The 17,519-nt window shown below is 46.0% G+C and overlaps 1 protein-coding gene across 9 annotated transcripts in view; it reads right to left on the reverse strand.

The window, feature by feature from the left end:
* The window catches only part of LOC121932053 (SH3 and multiple ankyrin repeat domains protein 3-like), a 324,411-nt gene extending 310,190 nt beyond the window's left edge, over positions 1-14,221 (reverse strand). For all 9 annotated transcript variants that reach the window (XR_006104255.1, XM_042470338.1, XM_042470336.1 and 6 more), the window contains exons 1-4: positions 14,074-14,221; positions 8,444-8,611; positions 7,251-7,367; positions 6,561-6,638 (exon numbers count right to left, since the gene is read on the reverse strand). Coding sequence is in view for 8 of the 9 variants with exons in the window: in XM_042470338.1 (XP_042326272.1) it covers positions 6,561-6,638; positions 7,251-7,367; positions 8,444-8,611; positions 14,074-14,211 (501 nt within the window). In the remaining variant the exon portion in view is untranslated. The remainder of the gene's footprint in view (positions 1-6,560; positions 6,639-7,250; positions 7,368-8,443; positions 8,612-14,073) is intronic.
* Between the last annotated feature and the right edge of the window lie 3,298 nt (positions 14,222-17,519).

Genomic DNA, 17,519 nt, shown 5'->3' on the forward strand with positions numbered 1-17,519 from the left:
GGGGGGGAGGGGACTGGGACTTCCAGAGATTTTTCTACCATCAGAAGGCACCCAATTTTAAAAATGAAATAAATTCAAGCAGCTATTTATTTTGTCTGCTTGGCAGAGACATCACTAGGATGGCATGGGGGGGGTGCGGCCCACACAGGATGAGACCCCAGAGGGGAGAGTCACCTAGTGGGGTAATACACCCGGCAGGACTCGCATGGCTACCAGGCAAGTGAGAAAGGGCTTCATTTCCCTTTCCTTTTCAAGAGCAGGCACACCAGATCCTGAATGGGAGTTCCGGAGGCTGTAGCACCACTACTACCCAGCATGCTCTGGACAGATGGGCAGGCAGGCAGCTGGGAGGGCAAAGCAGTGCCCCCCCCGCCGCATCAGGTGACATCAATCTCAGCAATGCCACTGCTGCTTGGAACTTACCAATAGAATAAATTTCCATGTGTTGCCTGTCATGTGAAGGATGCTGAAGAAAGCTGAAAACCTTGCAACGCCAGAAACTATGGGAGCAAATTTTTATTTTGATTAGGGCCTTTTCTACTACTGCTCCTAAACTATGGAACAATCTGCCGGAGGACATCCGTCACATTTCCACTCTGGTAGCTTTTAAGAAAGCACTCAAGGCGGATCTCTTCCGGCAGGCCTTTCCAACTTAGTTACCCTCCCCAGATAGAGAGATATTTGTCCCCTCATCTGTCTATTTTCCCCCACCAATGTTTCTGCCTATTTTTTGGTTGTTCAATGTTTTTAATGTTTTAAATGTTTTAATATTATTACTGTTTAATTCTGTTTTAGTACTGGGAATGGGTGGTGGTGGTAGGTCTAGGGTTTGATTTTTTAACTCTATTGTAATTTGTTGTATTTTATTGTTGTAACCCGCCCGGATTCTTCGTGATTGGGCGGGCTAGAAATAAATCTATTATTATTATTATTATTATTATTATTATTATTATTATTATTATTAATGGTGATGGACTTGATTGGAAGCTGGGGGGCTGATGGACTCCTTCCCGTGGAGGCTGCAACCTCCCACACCTGGGGATGTTTGTCAAGAACAATGGAGCTGACAGCTTTCAGGTCAGCGGTGCAGTGACTCCACTTTGTGTTTTAAGCCAGCCTTTAAATGTGCTATCTAAGGTGAGGCACCTGTTTCAGAGTGGGGTTCGGCCCCTTAAAATTCAGATTAAAGCCTGGATTGGGTTCACTGCCACACTGACATGGAAGCCACCAAGCTCCACTGATGAAGAGTGCAGCAATGACCGTCTGAACTGCAAAGATGTCTCTACCAGAAGTGCTTAATGGCACCATTTGAGCATGAGTTAAAAAGTAGGACATTTGTAAACACTGGCTTGGAACTGGGCCCAGGAACAGTGGGTTCAAAACTCCCCGCACTGCCATTGACCCATGGCTATCTCTTTGGCCCCTATTCCATAGAACCATTGGGAGACAGGGGTTCAAATAGTCACTTCATTCTTGCATGGAAGAAGAAACCATTTCAAAAGTTCTTGGGTGAGATTATGAGAGGATTTAGTTAGTTAGTTAGTTTGCATCTGAAGCCTTTCTGGGAAAACCTTACCTGCTCAAAACACATTGGTTTTGTGTGAAAACTAACTTTTCCTGCAGAAAGCTCCTTTTTTTCTGCAGAAAATGTACTGTTTTTGCACAATGCTTTTGCACAATACAGTGGTCTTTTGTGCAAAAACAACTGTTTGCACAAACATTTTGGGGGGACAAAAAGTCCCTAGATGCAGACAACAACAAAAAGGCAGCCCCCCCCCCCAAAGTGTGGTGTCTCACCATTTCAAAACAGCCTTTCTCATCAAAGACTAACAACACTGGCAAGTATTTTTTGCACCTTGGCAGAGTATAAGCAGACTCTCAAACTCCTTGGAATTGTGAAGCTGCAACAATTCCTTCCTTCTCGGCTTCTATCGGCCACCTCTCCATGAAACAGCCACACAAAGCTCCAGAAAAGCCTCCCTGAAAGACAGCTGAGAAACAAGACTCAGCTCAGCTCCTTCTTTTCTCTTGAGACCAGAATATGGCTTCTCATATTCAAAGAGAAGAGGCAACCAAGGAGTTGTTAATAATCGCTTGTGACGATATGGAACTGTAACAGATCCAAGATGCCGCAGCCTGATCTCAAGTATGAAATGGAGGCAGAGGACCGTGAAATGCTGCCTTCATAATGAGAAGCCACAAAACGACACATTCCACCTTAGCAGAGAAGGATGGGTGAAAAAAACAACAGAGAGGAGGAGAGGAATGGAACTCTCCAGCATTTTAGAGGAAGACACTGAAATCCCAAGAGAAAGAGAGAATGGGAGAAAGAGGCGTCCTGGGAAGGGGCAGAAGGAAGACCAGTTGCTCTGGGAAGGGACACATCGACCTATACAGCTCTTCAAGCCCTAAGTTTTGGGTCAGAAGCTTCTTGAAGGAAGCTGTGAATAATTTTAGAAATTTGCTTCTCACTGAGAGAAAGACTTCAGGAATTGCTGCAGTTTTCAAACACTATTTGCATTATAAGACTTATTCTGCATGCACACACAAAAATGTGCATGGTTATTTGAGCATGGTAAAACATTTCCCGGCCACATATTCTGTGCAGAAGGTCACTTTTCCTGTGCATAAAATAATATTTCTGCACTGAAATATTTTCTCAGCAGAAAACAAATCCTCACGTGTAGATTTTGTGAGAATAAGTCTCATACGGAGAAAATTCTCACCAGTTCAGGATCCCGCTCACTAGTGTTTCTTGATGCTCAAGAAGCATGGGTTTCAACATTGTTTTTCAAGGATTCTCTCTATTCCTACTCAGAAGGAATGATCTTCCAGATCAAGCAAGAAGGAGGAGGTTCTAGGGAAGATCCTTCTCTGGTGTTGGCTCCAGTTAACTTGCTCCCAGGTTTAATTTGCATTTTAATGAAATTATCCAAGAGACTGAACCTATTTTGGGGATAGGGTTCAGGACCCCGAGAGCTCCTTTGCTGAGCATTTCCACCCAGCATCTCCTGGCCAGCCAGTCTGGTGTAGTGGTTTGAGCACTGGACTATGGCTATGGATATCAAGGTTTGAATTCAGAATTCAGAATGACCGTAACAGCTTAGAAAACTGGGCCAAAACTAGCATTTCAGCAAGGATAAATGTAGGATACTCCACTGGAACAGTAGAAATGAAATGCACAAATATAGGATAGATGACAGCTGGCTGGATGGCAGTAAATGCGAAAGGGATCTGGGAGTCTTAGTAGATCATAGTCTGAACATGAGTCAGCAACATAAAGCCAACGTAATTCTAAGGGAAGTAACAGGAGACACTTCACATGCTCAGAGGCACTGCAGTTGGAAAGCAGTGGGGGAAGATTTAGTTCAAATGTTCGTTCACACTTGGCAGGGTAGGGTTTAGCTATGGAAAGCATAGAATGGGGCTGGCAGAAGTCTTTTTCATGCCTGGCACTCTCCTTATTTTTCCTGGAGATGTCTGCTCTGGCTAAAGTGACAAATGTCTTGGTTGCCTCCCATTTAGATTACTGTAATGCGCTCTATATGGGGCTGCCTTTGCAATGTGCTCAGTTCATAAAATCATAGAATCATAGCGTTGGAAGAGATCACAAGGGCTATCCAATCTAACCCCCTTCTGCCATGCAGGAACTCTCAATCAAAGCATCCCTGACAGATGGCCATCCAGCCTCTCTTTAAGGACTCCAAAGAAGGAGGCTCCACCAAAATATTCAAGGAAGGAGTGCATTCCACTGTCAAGCAGTTCTTACTGTCAGGAAGTTCCTCCTAATGCTGAGCCTTTAACTTCTATGGCTGCCTCCTGTGGAATTCTGGGGTTTGTAGTTTACTGAGGCCTAAGAGCTTTCTGGCTAAGAATTCTCAGTGCCTCCTCCCAAAACCTGGAAACCCCAGGAATCTGCAGGAGCCGGCTGTAGCAGTGAGAGTGAAATATTAGTGCTATAAATTAACCACGGAGGACATGGCCGGCCGTGAGACCGCAGGACCTGAGCAGAGCTGTCGAAGACAAGAAGGGGTCTTGGAGGTGCCTGGTTCACAGGGCCCCATGAGCTGAAGCTGACTCAAAGACACTTAACAACAACAAGCTTCCTCGAGGGCCAATACTGGGAGAAAAGGGCAGAATATAAAATGAGGAGGATGGGGATGACACTTATGAGACTGTGCTCTACTCATCGCTGCCCAGGGTTGTCTTGGAAGGGAGACACAGCATGAGCGCATGCAGCCCATCCCTGGCCAATGGGCCTATGCTCAGTCCCTTCCATCAGAAGTTGCAAAGGTCTCTGCTTGGCAAAGAAAAGCTGCCTCTGCTGCCCTTCTCCTTCCCAAGGGAGCCTTGCTGACAAAGGCCTGTGATATAAATAGCTCTGGATTTATCACTCACACGGCTGGCGTGCCAAAGCAGAAATGATTCTCAGGGACTGTCTTCAAAGTGCAGCTATCTCAGAGCTTGGAAAAGTTACTTCAATGTTCATAACAACTCTCAGGCCATCCCCACCTAAAACAACAGCAGCAACCACACCAGCTACATGGAACGTGTCCAGAGGAGGGCAACCGAGATGGTCAAAGTTTGGGGTACCATCACACTTTGGGGGGAACAGCTTACGGAGCTGGCTATGTTTAGCCTGGAGAAGACTTGAGAAGCCATCTTTAAATATCTGCAGGGATGTCGTGTAGAAGATGAAGCAAGCTTGTTTTCTGATGCTCCAGAGATTAAAATGACAACAAATGTGTTCAAATTATGAGGAAGGAAATTTTCACTCAACATCAGGAAGAACGTCCTGAAGGTGAAAGGTGCTCAACAGTAGAATGGACCATCTTAGGAGGTGGCACCTTTCCTCCTTCATTGTAGGTTTTCAGGCAAAAGCTGGATTCTTCAGATATGGGTTTCCTACACTGACACAGGGCACTATATGATCCTTGGGACCCCTTCCAAATCTATAATCTTTGATTCCAAGAAGGCAGAAGTGTGCTACTGCAGTCACACAGAAGAAAGCGAGAAGAACAGTGGGCATCTTTGGTTTATGCCCTCCTCTAAGAACCAAGTGATGAAGAGAACTCAGGGCCATAGAATTCAGGACATCAGGAGGAAGAGCATCCTCTCTGGTCAGCACAGCCATTGAGCATGCATTTTGGAGAGACGGAGCAGGGGAAAAGAAGGATTCTGGATGTGCAGCATATGACTTCCTTCCTCTAAGATCGTTCAAGGCTTGGCTGCAGAAGCAATCTTCCCAATCTGCTCCACCTGCACATTTCATGAAGAAATGCAGGAAGCTGCCCTTCTACTGACACTTTGGATGGTGATCTAGCCCAGTATTGGAAGCGCTGACTGGTAGCAGCTGTGGCTCTTCAGTGTTTCAAGCAATATACTTTCCTGGAGATACCAGGGATTGACTCTGGGGCCATCTAAATGAGAATATATGCAGCTACCCTTGTTTTGAGTCATATTCTTAGGAAGCCATCTAGCCCAGCATTGCCAACTCTGCCTGGCAGCAGCCATGTCCCCTCAGGGTTTCAGGTGCGATTCTCTCCTAGCTGTACTTGAAGAATCCAGGGATTTCCTGGATGGGGCATTTCCTATCCAAATAATAACCAGGCTTCCATAACTAGACAGGATTGAAAAGGTAGGAAGCTGCTCTTCTACTGAGTAGGACGCTTGGAGGACCATCTCAACCAGTACTGTCAACTCTGTCTGGCAGGTGCAGCTTTCCAAGCAAGATGGATCCCTAGCCATACCTAGGGATGCTCAGCATTCCCACCTGATGCTCTTCCATCCAAGTGGTTATCAGGCCTGGCCCTGCTTAGCTTCTGAGTGCAGTGATCTATAAAACTAATCAGTTGACCTTATACTGGGTCCAACCCTTGAGCCTAGTATTGTCACCTCTGACTGGCAGTAGCTATCTCTGTTCTTTCCTGGTCCTACCCTAGAGATCTCTGGTCATCCTTCGGGGTGGTCTTTCATGGAAGGGACAACCAAGGCTTATCTCCTAAGCTTCCAACATCAGATGAGGTCAGGAATGTATGAATGTAAGATGCCCTGCTATACTGAATTGGACTATTGGTCCACCTAGCTCAGTGCTCTCAATTTTGATCGGCAGTGGCCACTTCTCTCCTGATAGTCTCCTGTCCAAGAACTAACCAGGCCTGACTCTGTTTCTGAAATCAGATGAGAGGTCAGGAATTAGGGTGAAATGCACCCATTTATGTGCCACTGCCAGGGAGAGGGAATTTGGTAGCTCATTTGGAAGCTATTTTGTTTCTGGAGGTTGCTGAGCTGAGTTTCTCCTTAACCCAACACCATCTACAGTCCTTCTTGCTGAGCAAATCCTCTCCTTCTATTTGCTCTCTCCATAAGTGTCTCTGGGTGCCAGGGCAAGACTCGAGGCTGCTCTTGCTTTAGCTGGAGCTGGGCTATCCCATTCCCTGGGTGGTCAGCAACTTTTTGGGAGAGCCTTTGACAGCATCTTTTTTCAAGAAAGACATAGAGGCTGTGTATGGAGCCCTGGGAAACCTAGCGGGGAGAGAATTCCCCATTTGTTCTCCTACCTGGAATGCCGTCTGGCTGTTGTAGTTCCGGATCTCTTTACTTGCACCGCGGAACAGAAGAACCCGGGCACAGCTCTCCTGGAGGATGAAAGAGAGGAGTCACCATTAGCTAAAGAGGAGGAGAAAGACAGCGGGTGACAAAGCAGAGGGAGAACAGGCTCAGAAGAGACAGAAGGTCTCCTTGGTGCAGCCAGCTTGGAACTAGAGTGCAAAAGTGGGGGCAGATATAAGGGGTGAAATGTGTTCCCACAGGCTTCTGCCTATCATCCCTTCCCATTCATGGTGAGTAGTGATTTTGCACACACACGAACCTGTCTTCCTCCTCACTAGGCTGTTGGTCCATCTAGCCCAGAAGCAGGGGCTAGCTTAATGCCCAGGGGCATGGACCAAAAAGGACACCCCTGTGAGTCACCACTGCTGTTCTGTCTGCCAGAGCAAGGCCTGATGGGCAAGGCAAGTGCCCCCCACTGAGTGAAGGTTGAGGGGATTGCTACCTGCCATCCAAGGGTAGCTGTGCCCAGGACTGTCTCTGCACTCATTGCCAACCACTGCCCAAGGTCTTAGACACAGAAACTAAGGATCTGGCTTTTGACACCACTTGTGTCTCAATGTTCTTGGGTCATATGAGGATGGACAGGGGCACTCCTGCCCTTGCTGAATTAAGGAGGACACAGAGTGAAGCATTCTCACCTGGTTGTAGAGCGCACAGACGTGGAGGGCAGTGTTTCCCGAGGCATTCTGTGCCGTCATGTCAGCCCCATAGAACAGAAGGTGCTCCAGGTGTTGGACATGTCCATAGCGGCAGGCCTGCTCCAGAAGGGAGGCAGAAAGAGGGGGGAAAGGAGGAAGGGAAGGAGAGAGGGGGAAAAGAGGAGTCAGAGGCCAGCTGGGAAGCATGAAAACCCTGGACTTAGTGGCTCAATTCTACACTCATACACACTTTCACAAATGTGCTTGGAAACATTACTCTTTTAATTTTCACTTCACATTTACTTTTCAACTCTGGCTCCTAGAATCCCAGCCAAAGGGCAAAAGAAAAAAAAGAAAGAAAAGAAAAGAAACCACTTGCAGAACAACCAAAAGTTAGATGGGGCCACAAGGGCCAACTAGCCAACTAGCCCAACCTCTGGGCATGAAGGAACAAACAGTTAAAACACTCCTGAAAGAGCCTGAATTGATTTGAGAGAAAACTGATTGGCTCCTAGTCTAACCATTCTGAATTTGGCAAAAGAGACTGTAGAAATGCAGGGACATCTAATCCTTTCCTTGACAGTGCAAGGGATCCGCAGCCAAAAAGTTCCTCAAAGATGCTCATCCAACCTCTATTTAAAGAATATCTACAAAGAAGCAGAGCCTACCACTGTCCATTCCACGGTCAAAGAGCTCTTAAGAGTTTCATCCTAATATTTAGGAGGAATCTCTCGTAATTGGAATTCACTGGTTCATGTTCTAGTCTCTGGAGCAACAGAAAACAAGCCTTCTCCATCTTCTACATGACAACCCTTCAAAAATGTAAGGCTAACTGTCATGTTGCCTCTCAGTTTTCATTTCCAGGCAAAATACCTGCCATGCAGGAATACAATTAAAACAATCCTGAATGATGCCCATTCAGCCTCTGCTGAAAGACCTCCCAAAAAGGAGAGTCTACCACACTCCAAGGGAGCGTCTTCCACTCTCAAACAAGGTCTTACAGTCAAAACATTCTTCCTAATATTTATGTGGAATCCCTTGTCATTTGAGTCCATTGGTTCATGCTCTGATCGCTGGAGGATCAAAGACTTGGATCAGATATTGTCCGAAAGTGGGGAGCCTCTTTCCTATTCCAGGGAAAGGGAGAAAGGCAGCCAATCCTTTCCGGAGGGTTCCCTGCCCCTGCCACTCACCTGGTGGATTTCTTGCCAGCCGTTTTCGTCCATGCAGCCCACCTTGGCGTAGTCGTGCAGCAGCAACTCGCAGCAGTAGGGGTCCCCTCCAACCATGGCACTGTGGTACAGAGGCGTTAAGCCGCGGCTGTCCTTGTAATCGGTGGAGGCCCCCAGGTCTAACAACGTCTGTGCAAAACACAGCCACAACAGGCAAGGGCAGTTGGTCAGTCTCAGCTTAGACGTCTTGGCACAAAGGGATATGGCTGGTGGCTTCCACTGCCAGAGTGGGACCCTGAATGGATGGCCGGGGTTTCAGTTTGAAGGAGCCATCCAAAGTGCTGAAGCTATTTCAGGAGGTATGAGTTATGCCAGCCCTGGACACTTGGCTGGCATTGCAATACCCCTTTTACAGTCGGGGAAGTGGGGAAAGTCAGGGCAAAGTCCAGCGTGGTTGTCCTGGAATTTTGCACTGAATGCAGGGAGGGGGGATTGTGGAGCTCATGGTGGCACTGCTTGACTCTCCCTTGTCAGAAATGCTTGGGAACAGAAGGGTTTGGGATTTGGGGATTTTTTGGAATTGGGAATATTTGCATATACAGTTGGCCCTCCGTATCGGTAGACTAGCCATCCGTAGACTGCAGCATTCGAGGATGGCCTGGCCCCATTGCTGTCAACGGAGGTATGTGCCCACAGCCATGCACACGTCAGTGGCCACTGATGATGATGGGACTTGAGGACCTGCAATTTTTGGTAGCTGGAATGGGGTTTGGTGGCTTTTATATCTGGGATATTTGTTTTAGATTATGGTTTTTCACTTTTGTTTGTTTTTAATTTTAGTTTTATACTGTTTTAATGGGGTTATTTTAACTATTTTTTTAAAGTGCTTTTTATCTCGTGAGCCACTTTGGGTCCATTTTTGGGAGAAAGGCAGCTTGACTTGAGGACCTGCAATTTTTGGTATCCGCAAGGGGTCCAAAACCAAACCAGACCGAAGTGGAGAGCTGACTGTACATAATGAGGCATGTTGGGGCTGGGATCCAGCTCTAACCCTAAAACTCATTTCTGTTTCATATACGCCTCAGACGCATGGCTTGAAGGCAGTAATCTTTTTACAATCTTTTAAATGATTTTGGGCATGAAGCAAAGTTTGTGTACATTGAACCTTCAGGAGGAAAAAAGTGTCACTTGTCCCAATCACCCATGTCAACGATTTTGGAGTATTTCAGATTTTGGAATTCTAGATAAGGGATACCTAACCTGGATGATGATGATGATGATGATGATGATGATGATGATGATGTACTTGCCTTTCTCTCAAAATTGGGTCCCAGGTTAACACCAACCAACAGTTGATGGGCATGCAACTCTTTCAGGGGCAGAAAACGCCCGTGTGCGCATGTGCGTTTATGTACGCTGAAGAGGGCAGTGGTGGCTGGTGATTTCCATGTCAGTGGGATGGAGAGTCCACTCCAGGTTTTATATAGCTTTAAAGGTGGGATCAGTGGCAGAGGCTGCCAGATGCAGCTTCTCCTTCCTCCAGGCCTCTCCTCACTAAGCATCCACATATTTTCATTATTTATTTACTATAGACAGTGTGTGTGTGTGTGTGTGTGTGTGTTTTTGTGTTGTTATTTGTGGGAACCTGAGCGTGTGTTTGTTTGGGGGTGGCAATTGGGAGCCTGACAGGCTGAGACCCAAAGCGGCTTCCATAACAAATTAAAATGTTAACCAAAAATTCAAAATAAAATTTAAAACACCACATTAAAGCACTATAAAATACTATAAACCTGATTTTTAAAAAAACATACTGAGGTCCAAAACAAACTGCAGAAATAATCCAGTTTGAGACCAGTTTTACTGCCCTGACTCGGTGCTAGGGAATCCTGGGAACTGTAGTTTATTGTGGCACTAGATCTCTCTGATCAGAGGGCTAAATGCCTTCTACCAAAACTACACTTCCCAGAATTTCCGAGCCTTGCGCCAGGGCAGTTAGAGCAGTCTCAAACTGGGCTATTTCTGCAGTGTGTTTTGGACCTTCGTTAAAACAGACAAAACATACCATAGCTTTAAAAACCTTTGCTGCTTAAGCATTAAAAAGGTGGCTTGAATAGGAATGTTTTCCCTCTTCATTTGGGCTTTGGCTCTATGGCAGCACATCAAGCAGCTCTTTGCGTTTTCTCATCTATTGCAACAATAAGAAACCCGCCGTTCAATTTGGCTTCTATTGACCTTTCTTCTCTCACCTAGTTCTCCGTCTAAAAACATCTCCAGCTTTGCTGCTTTAAAAGAAAAATGCGTAGCAGGGATATAAATCTCCAGTTATTTCATTCCTTCATGTGAGGATAAATAGCTTCTGCACTTTTCTCCCACTCCATGGGAACCTGAGAGTTTCTATACAACTTTGGAGGACTGTTTTGGGACTCTTGTCGGGGGAAATTCATTTGCACAAAATGCACTGATTCCTGGGCAGCAATATTGTTTTGTGGAGGGTTTGTACTGTAAACCCATTCCAGAAAACGCCATGCTGGCCTTCTCTGCAGGAATGTCGTCATTTGCACAAATTACACGAACTTGCATGAGTCGCATAATATTTATGCAGTTTGCACAAAGGTGTGGATTCCTGCACAGAAAAGCCACGTCTGGTTTTTCTGCAGGTGTTTTCTGTACCAAAATAAATGAATAAACCTACAGCGATCATTGCATTTTGCTCAAAGCAACATGCCATCTGCACAGAAGAACATTTGGTTTCAAGACTATTTGTAAAGCGAGCTTCCAGTCTGTCTTAAAATGTTTTCACAGAATCAAAAGGGTTGGAAGAGACCGCAAGGGCCATGCAGTCCAACCCCATTCTGCCATCATTTTCCTTTATGTATGTAATGTTTTAAATGCTTTTGCCTATTTCACATCACTTTGGGGCCCTGCTAGTTTGAGAGCTGGCAAAGAAATGCTGTTATTCTGTGGAGACAAGCCATGTGCGTGTCTGCAGAAACGAATTTCCCCCGATGAGAGCCCACAATGCCAAGCATTTTGCAGCTGGCCCCCTTTCCCTCCGGGGCTTGTCTCAGGTGTCCAGATAGTCTTCTTCCAAGCTGTGTCTCTTAACAAATGCCCTTCGGTCCCCTCCTGCGTCGCTCCTCACTTCCATTCATTTTTAAACCATCGAGGAACCAGTGCATTTGCCCGAAGGAGCGAAACCGTCCTGAGCAACAGCTGGGTTTTATACTTTCAAGAATGGGAGAACAGTGATTGTTTCTTCTTCGTTAGTTTGTTCAATTTGGCAGTCTTTGGGGAAATCTGAGCTGCGACTTCAAGACATTCTTGGGTTTCCCCCCTTTAAAAAAATATATTGTTAGGTGCCTCCAAGTGGTTTCCAATTTACGGTGACCCGAAGTAAGGCAACCCCATCGTTGAATTTTCTAAGCCACATTTGCTCAGTATGCCTTTGCCTTTGCCTTCCTCTGAGGCTGAGAGAGTGCACTGTATATCCTCAACTATGAATCGAATTCATGTATTAAGGTTTTGGGGCCAAATTATGATTTTGCCATGACCCATGTAAAACTTGGAGGCTCCTTCGGTGCGTATGGCAAGAGAGAGACTCTCATTTAGTCTTTTCTTCATTGTTTCAGCTTTCGTTTCAGCCGGACGGACTCTTAAACAAACAGCAATATCAATCCATCACCCAGAACTCCTTCTGCTTAGCTCCAGAGAGGAATAAACTCTCTCTGCAGCGCATGGGCAAATCTGAAACCACTGCTATCACATTTCCATAGTGACCCATAAATAAGTCAACCTGGGACTTTGGAGTCAATTTTTAGGCATAACATTTTAGACTTATAGACGCATATATACAGTAACTTGTCCAAGGGAACTTAGTGTGTTTCCGGGCTGAGTGACGATTCAGATCCGGGTCTCCTGGGGCTGCCACTACACTGCAGAATTGATGCATTTTGACACTACTTTAGCTGCCATGGCTCACTGTTATGGAATCGTGGGATTTGTAGTTTTGTGAGAGATTTAGCATTTTCTGTCAGAGAGTTCTGGTGCCATAACAAACTCCAAGTCCCACGTTTCCATAGCATGGAATGTCTAACTGCATTAATTCTGAAGCGTGGCAGTAGATGGAGTCCTAGTTCAACACTCAAAGCTAGCATTCTCTAAAAGAACTTACTAAAATAAACAAACAAAATATGGACAAACAGTTTCTAAAACAGCCAAATGGTAAGAAATGTAGTCCATTTTCCCAGAATGGGGACATTTTATACTGTAAATGCAACAAACATGTCACAAGGAAAATGCCGGCGTGTGCTTGCAGCGGCATGCACAGTGGACTGCAACCGTGTCCCTTGTGCAAATTGGCTGCTCTCTTGAAAGAAACCCACGCAGCCTCCTTTTTCTTTCCTAGACAGGAGGAGATGGATGAGGAGGAAAGCACCAAAGACATGAGGCCAGCAACAAGAGGAAGAACCCACTGAGCTTTCCAGGGTATGGAAATGCAGAGAGAAAGGGGGCCAAGGAGAAGTCAAAGGCTTTCATGGCCGGCATCCATAGTTTTTTTGTGGGGTTTTCAGGCTATGTGGCCATGTTCTAGAAGAGTTTCTTCCTGAGGTTTCGCTGGCATCTTCAGAGAACGCTTGCCTGGAAAGGACTTGGATGTATGTATGTATGTATGTGTATATATTGTGTGACCTGGAAAGGCAGGAGTGATTTGCATGTGTAAATCAAGCAGGCACAAATCCTCTTCTGCAGACCCTCCCACCCTGAGGCCTGCCATTAGCAACAGAACAATACACTGCAAATCACTCCTGCCTTTCCAGGTCACACAGTATATACAGACCCAACTCCTTTCCAGGCAAGCATTCTCTGAAGATGCCAGCCACAGATGCTGGAGAAACCTCAGGAAGAAACTCTTCTAGAACATGGCCACAGAGCCTGAAAAACCCACAAAAAACTATGGGGGCCAAGAGGTTTGGTGCAGGAGTCTAAGCAGCGTGGGCAGTGGGCACCTAGGGCAAGGCATATGGTCAACAGGATTGAGAATTGTGACGTTTTCCAGATGCTGTTGGACTGCAACTCAGTGTTGCTAGACCCTGGCTATGCTGCATATAGGGCTGCTGGGACTTGCAGTCTGAGAACCTCTGGAGGGCCTCCTGATTCCCACCCTTGTTCCACAAGGAAAGGAGAAGCAAGGGAGACACAAGGAAGAAGAAGAACCGAGCTCAAGACAACCTCCTTCTTCTATTTGCTGGGATGTGTCTTTGTTGCCAGTGTGTTGTCAAGTTGGCTTTGACTTATGGTGGCCCTCTAAATGGGAGGCCTTCAGCAGTCCTGTTAAGGTCTTGCAAACTTGGCAACCCTGGTTTCTTTGAGGGGCTCAGTTACTGAGTAATGGTCCTGTCTTTCCTCCCCTCCCCCCCACATCTTCCAAAATTTATCCAGAAGCAGCAAACCAACCAGCTGTGGTCCTTTGAAATGTAGCCCCACAGCACTGAATGGCACAGATGTGGGTAGCTAAGCCCCAGAGAGAAGGCAGAGGAGATGATGGGTAAATGCAAAAGTGAGAGGCTGGCTCTGGCTCGGCTCTTGTTAGGTGCATTTTGGGGGAAACCAAGGTCAGAGGAAATTAAAAATGGAGGAAATGAGGGACTCACCATCAGGGCAGTGTGATTTCGGCACCGGACAGCTTTGTGGAGCGCCGTCATCCCCTCCCGCGTCCGGAAGTCCAGGTGAGCGCCGCCATTCTTCAGGGCTTTGATCACTTCGACGGAGTACTCCAGCTGGACAGCCATGGTCAGGGGGCATTCTGGAGCAGGCAGAGATCTCAGTGTCACATTCAGAAACAGACCCTTTGGGTCCCCAACCCCTTTTGCATGGGCCACGGGCATCAGCCCACCCCCTCCGTGGCCCTTCCTTTGCTTCTTCCCCGTGCCAAATACGTCAGAATTTGGCCAAAACCAGCCACATACGTCGCCTTCTACATCTCCATCTCTCAAAAACCACAAAAGGTGTTTCTTGCCACTGGCATGCTTAGAACAACAGAACATGGGCTCAGTCTTGGAAGGGTAAGAAAGCGGAGGGAGTGTAATGTGCCCAAGCTCACCCAGGGATCCTCTGTGGCCGAGTGGAACTTGAACCTTGTTCTCATGACGCATTGATCAAACATTCAGTGGCTTTCATACCACACTGCAAATGACATCCATGCTTTCCAGGGGCAAAGAGATCTCCCCTGGGAACCCCTTGCTTTATGTCCTAAGAACACCTGAAGCCATTTGGGCCAAACTGGGACACAGATTCAAGCAGCCAAGGCTTGAAAATATTCCAAAAATATATACAATCCAAAAAGTAAACCTTGATTTTGCCGTTTTATATAAGGGACAACATTTTACCAGATTTCTGGCATCCTCAAGGGCTCCTGGAAGCAAAGCCCAGCAAACAGCAAGGGCCCGCTCTATTAGGAAGATGGTTAAAAAACCAGCATCAAAACGCATTTCTCCTTTGGTAAGAGGCAGCTGGATCTGATGGCAATCTTCACTCCTCAAGGTTTATTGTCCACAAAATTCACACCAATTTATTTATTGGAAGCAGGAAACATTTTCTGCACAGGAAGCAGCCTTTTCGGGACAGAAATGTCATCTTTTTCTGTGTAGAAATATTATTTTCTGCACAGAAGATGCTGTTTCCTACACAGAAAATGTTGTAGTTTGGGATTTATTCTGCACACAAATTTCACAGGCAATTCTGTGCAGAAAAAGCATTTACTTGTGGGGGGGGGGATGCTATTTTTTCATAAAGAATGCAAATTTTCTGCCCCCAAATGCTAACAGTCTCAAAAAACGGCATCCGCACCAGCAATCCAAATAGCCCCTCCGTCTGCAGAAGCTTGGCGTTTTGTGAAACTCTGACAGACCTTCGAGGGATCCTTGAAATGTTTTGGAAACACAGAAATTTCTCTGTAATCCAAAAGGATCATCTGCCTGTTAACAATCTTCCTTCATGGCTGGGTGAAATCCAAGAATGCTGTCACAAGGAAGAGCCGATCTGTTGGTGGTGGGGGTGCCTTCAAGTCATTTCTGACTTATCAAGACCCTAAGACAAACCTATCATGGGGTTTTCTAGAGCTGAGAGTGTGTGACTCACTCAAAGTCACCCAATGGGTTTCTATGGCCGAGCGGGATTCGAACCTTGAGCTCCAGAGTTGTAGTCCAATGCTCAAACCGCTCCACCACGCTGGCTCTCATTTATGAAATGATATTTGGTAGAGAAGGAAATGCAAACATAGCCAAGAGAAGAGTTCCAGGTGTGAAAGAGTTCCAATGGCCCACTCTTTGCACTGTCTGAAATTGCCGAAATGAAGGAAAAGGACATGAGGAGTGGAAAGCAGAAGCCTTCTTCGGGGCCAGTGTTCTAATTTTGCCCCCCCTCTGCCATAGCTACACCCCGGTAGGGCTGCCAGGCGTCCCTTTTTATAAGGGTTGTTGCTTCTTTGAGCTTTTCCTCTTACACAGACTGAACAAAATGCCCCCAACCCCTGCATTGTTAGATGCAGGCTCTTCATAAACGCAGAAACGTAAGCTCCATGTAATTGATGAATGCGGATGATATGTTAATTTTGCAGAGAAATGCATGGCCAAGTGAACTGAAATCAATACTTTCACTGGCTATTTCAGTCCAACATAAACTTGCTAATAGCTACCTGCTGGTTGTCAAACTCGCAAGGCATGGATTTCCACTGCCCTTTGGCGCTGTTTTTCAAAACAAGCTGAGTCTCCCTTATCTGAAATGCCTGGGACCAGAAGCGTTTGGGATTTTTAGGGATTTTATAATATTTGCATATACATAATGCAATATCTTGGAGATGGGACCCCCGTCTAAACATGAAATTCATCTAAGCTTCATATACACCTTATACACATAGCCAGCCTGAAGGTAAATTTATACACAGTATTTTTAATAATGTTGTGCATGAAACAAAGTTTGCATAAGCAAAGTCATCAGAAAGCAAAAGGGTCACTATCTCAGCCACTCTTCTGGGCAATTTTGGAGTATTTTGGTTTCTTGAATCCCAGGAAAGGGAGACTCAACCTGTATTTGGTAATGCTTTCCTGGAGTTAGAGTCTATCTAGAACAATACATCTAGGTCCAGATTATTTATGGCTGGCCAAAGCCTTTAATTGTCCTTTTCATACACAGAGTATGATAAATGGAAGTCCTTGCATTTTATCAGAGCCTTCTCTCCAGATAACAAAGGTTGAAATGAAGGAGGAGAGACAATTACATTTTAATGATGGTCAGCGAGATAACCGTTGTCCAATGCGATGGAGAAGGACCATGAGGAGAAGTTTTTAAACAAATGAACATGTTTGATCAGTTGATCATAATAAATCTATCTATCTATCCGTCTGTCTGTCTGTCTGTCTGTCTGTCTATCTATAAACAAAGGAACATCTGGAACAGGGGTTCCATGAGAGGAGGCTGGTGGAGCTGGACCACAGAGTCAAAGCTCCCATGAATGGCAAAGACAACAAATCCCATCTGTTCTGTGAGCAGCATTAGGGAACGTATTAGCTAGCTGTGTTAGGGTCTTTTGATTATCTTCATGATTTGGTTGGAATGACCAACTCTGTTTGTATCTTGTAATGGTTAAATCTAGCCGGGGGAAAGGTGTTATCAAGAGCCCCTACTTGGAATAAAACTCTTTTCTTTGAGATATTCTCTCATACACACTTTTTCATGCCCCTTTGCTCAGTTTTTCATCTCCCCGCCAAGGCTGGAGATGGGAGGAAAGTCTCTGCAGCATCAGGGACAGAAGGCAACCCCAAAGTAACTTCCTACTGAGTTACTAAGAAAAGTACGGGGGCAATTCAGTAGCTGATGGCAACTTCACTCATTTAAGGTGGTCTCAAGGGGTCCCATCCAGCTGAGGCAGAAGCAGGGAAGGGGCGACAGAAAGACCCATCACACAAGGTGTTGGAATCTTCTTCAGGGACCACTTTGAGGATGTTTTGCATGACAAAGGAAGGGTCTGGGGTCCGAATGGGGCAGCAGGACTTTTTAAAACCAGATATGAGGATGCCTCTTTCACCCCCAGGACCACATT

This window comes from Sceloporus undulatus, chromosome 5 (assembly GCF_019175285.1).
Source record: "Sceloporus undulatus isolate JIND9_A2432 ecotype Alabama chromosome 5, SceUnd_v1.1, whole genome shotgun sequence".
Taxonomy (NCBI): Eukaryota; Metazoa; Chordata; class Lepidosauria; order Squamata; family Phrynosomatidae; genus Sceloporus; species Sceloporus undulatus.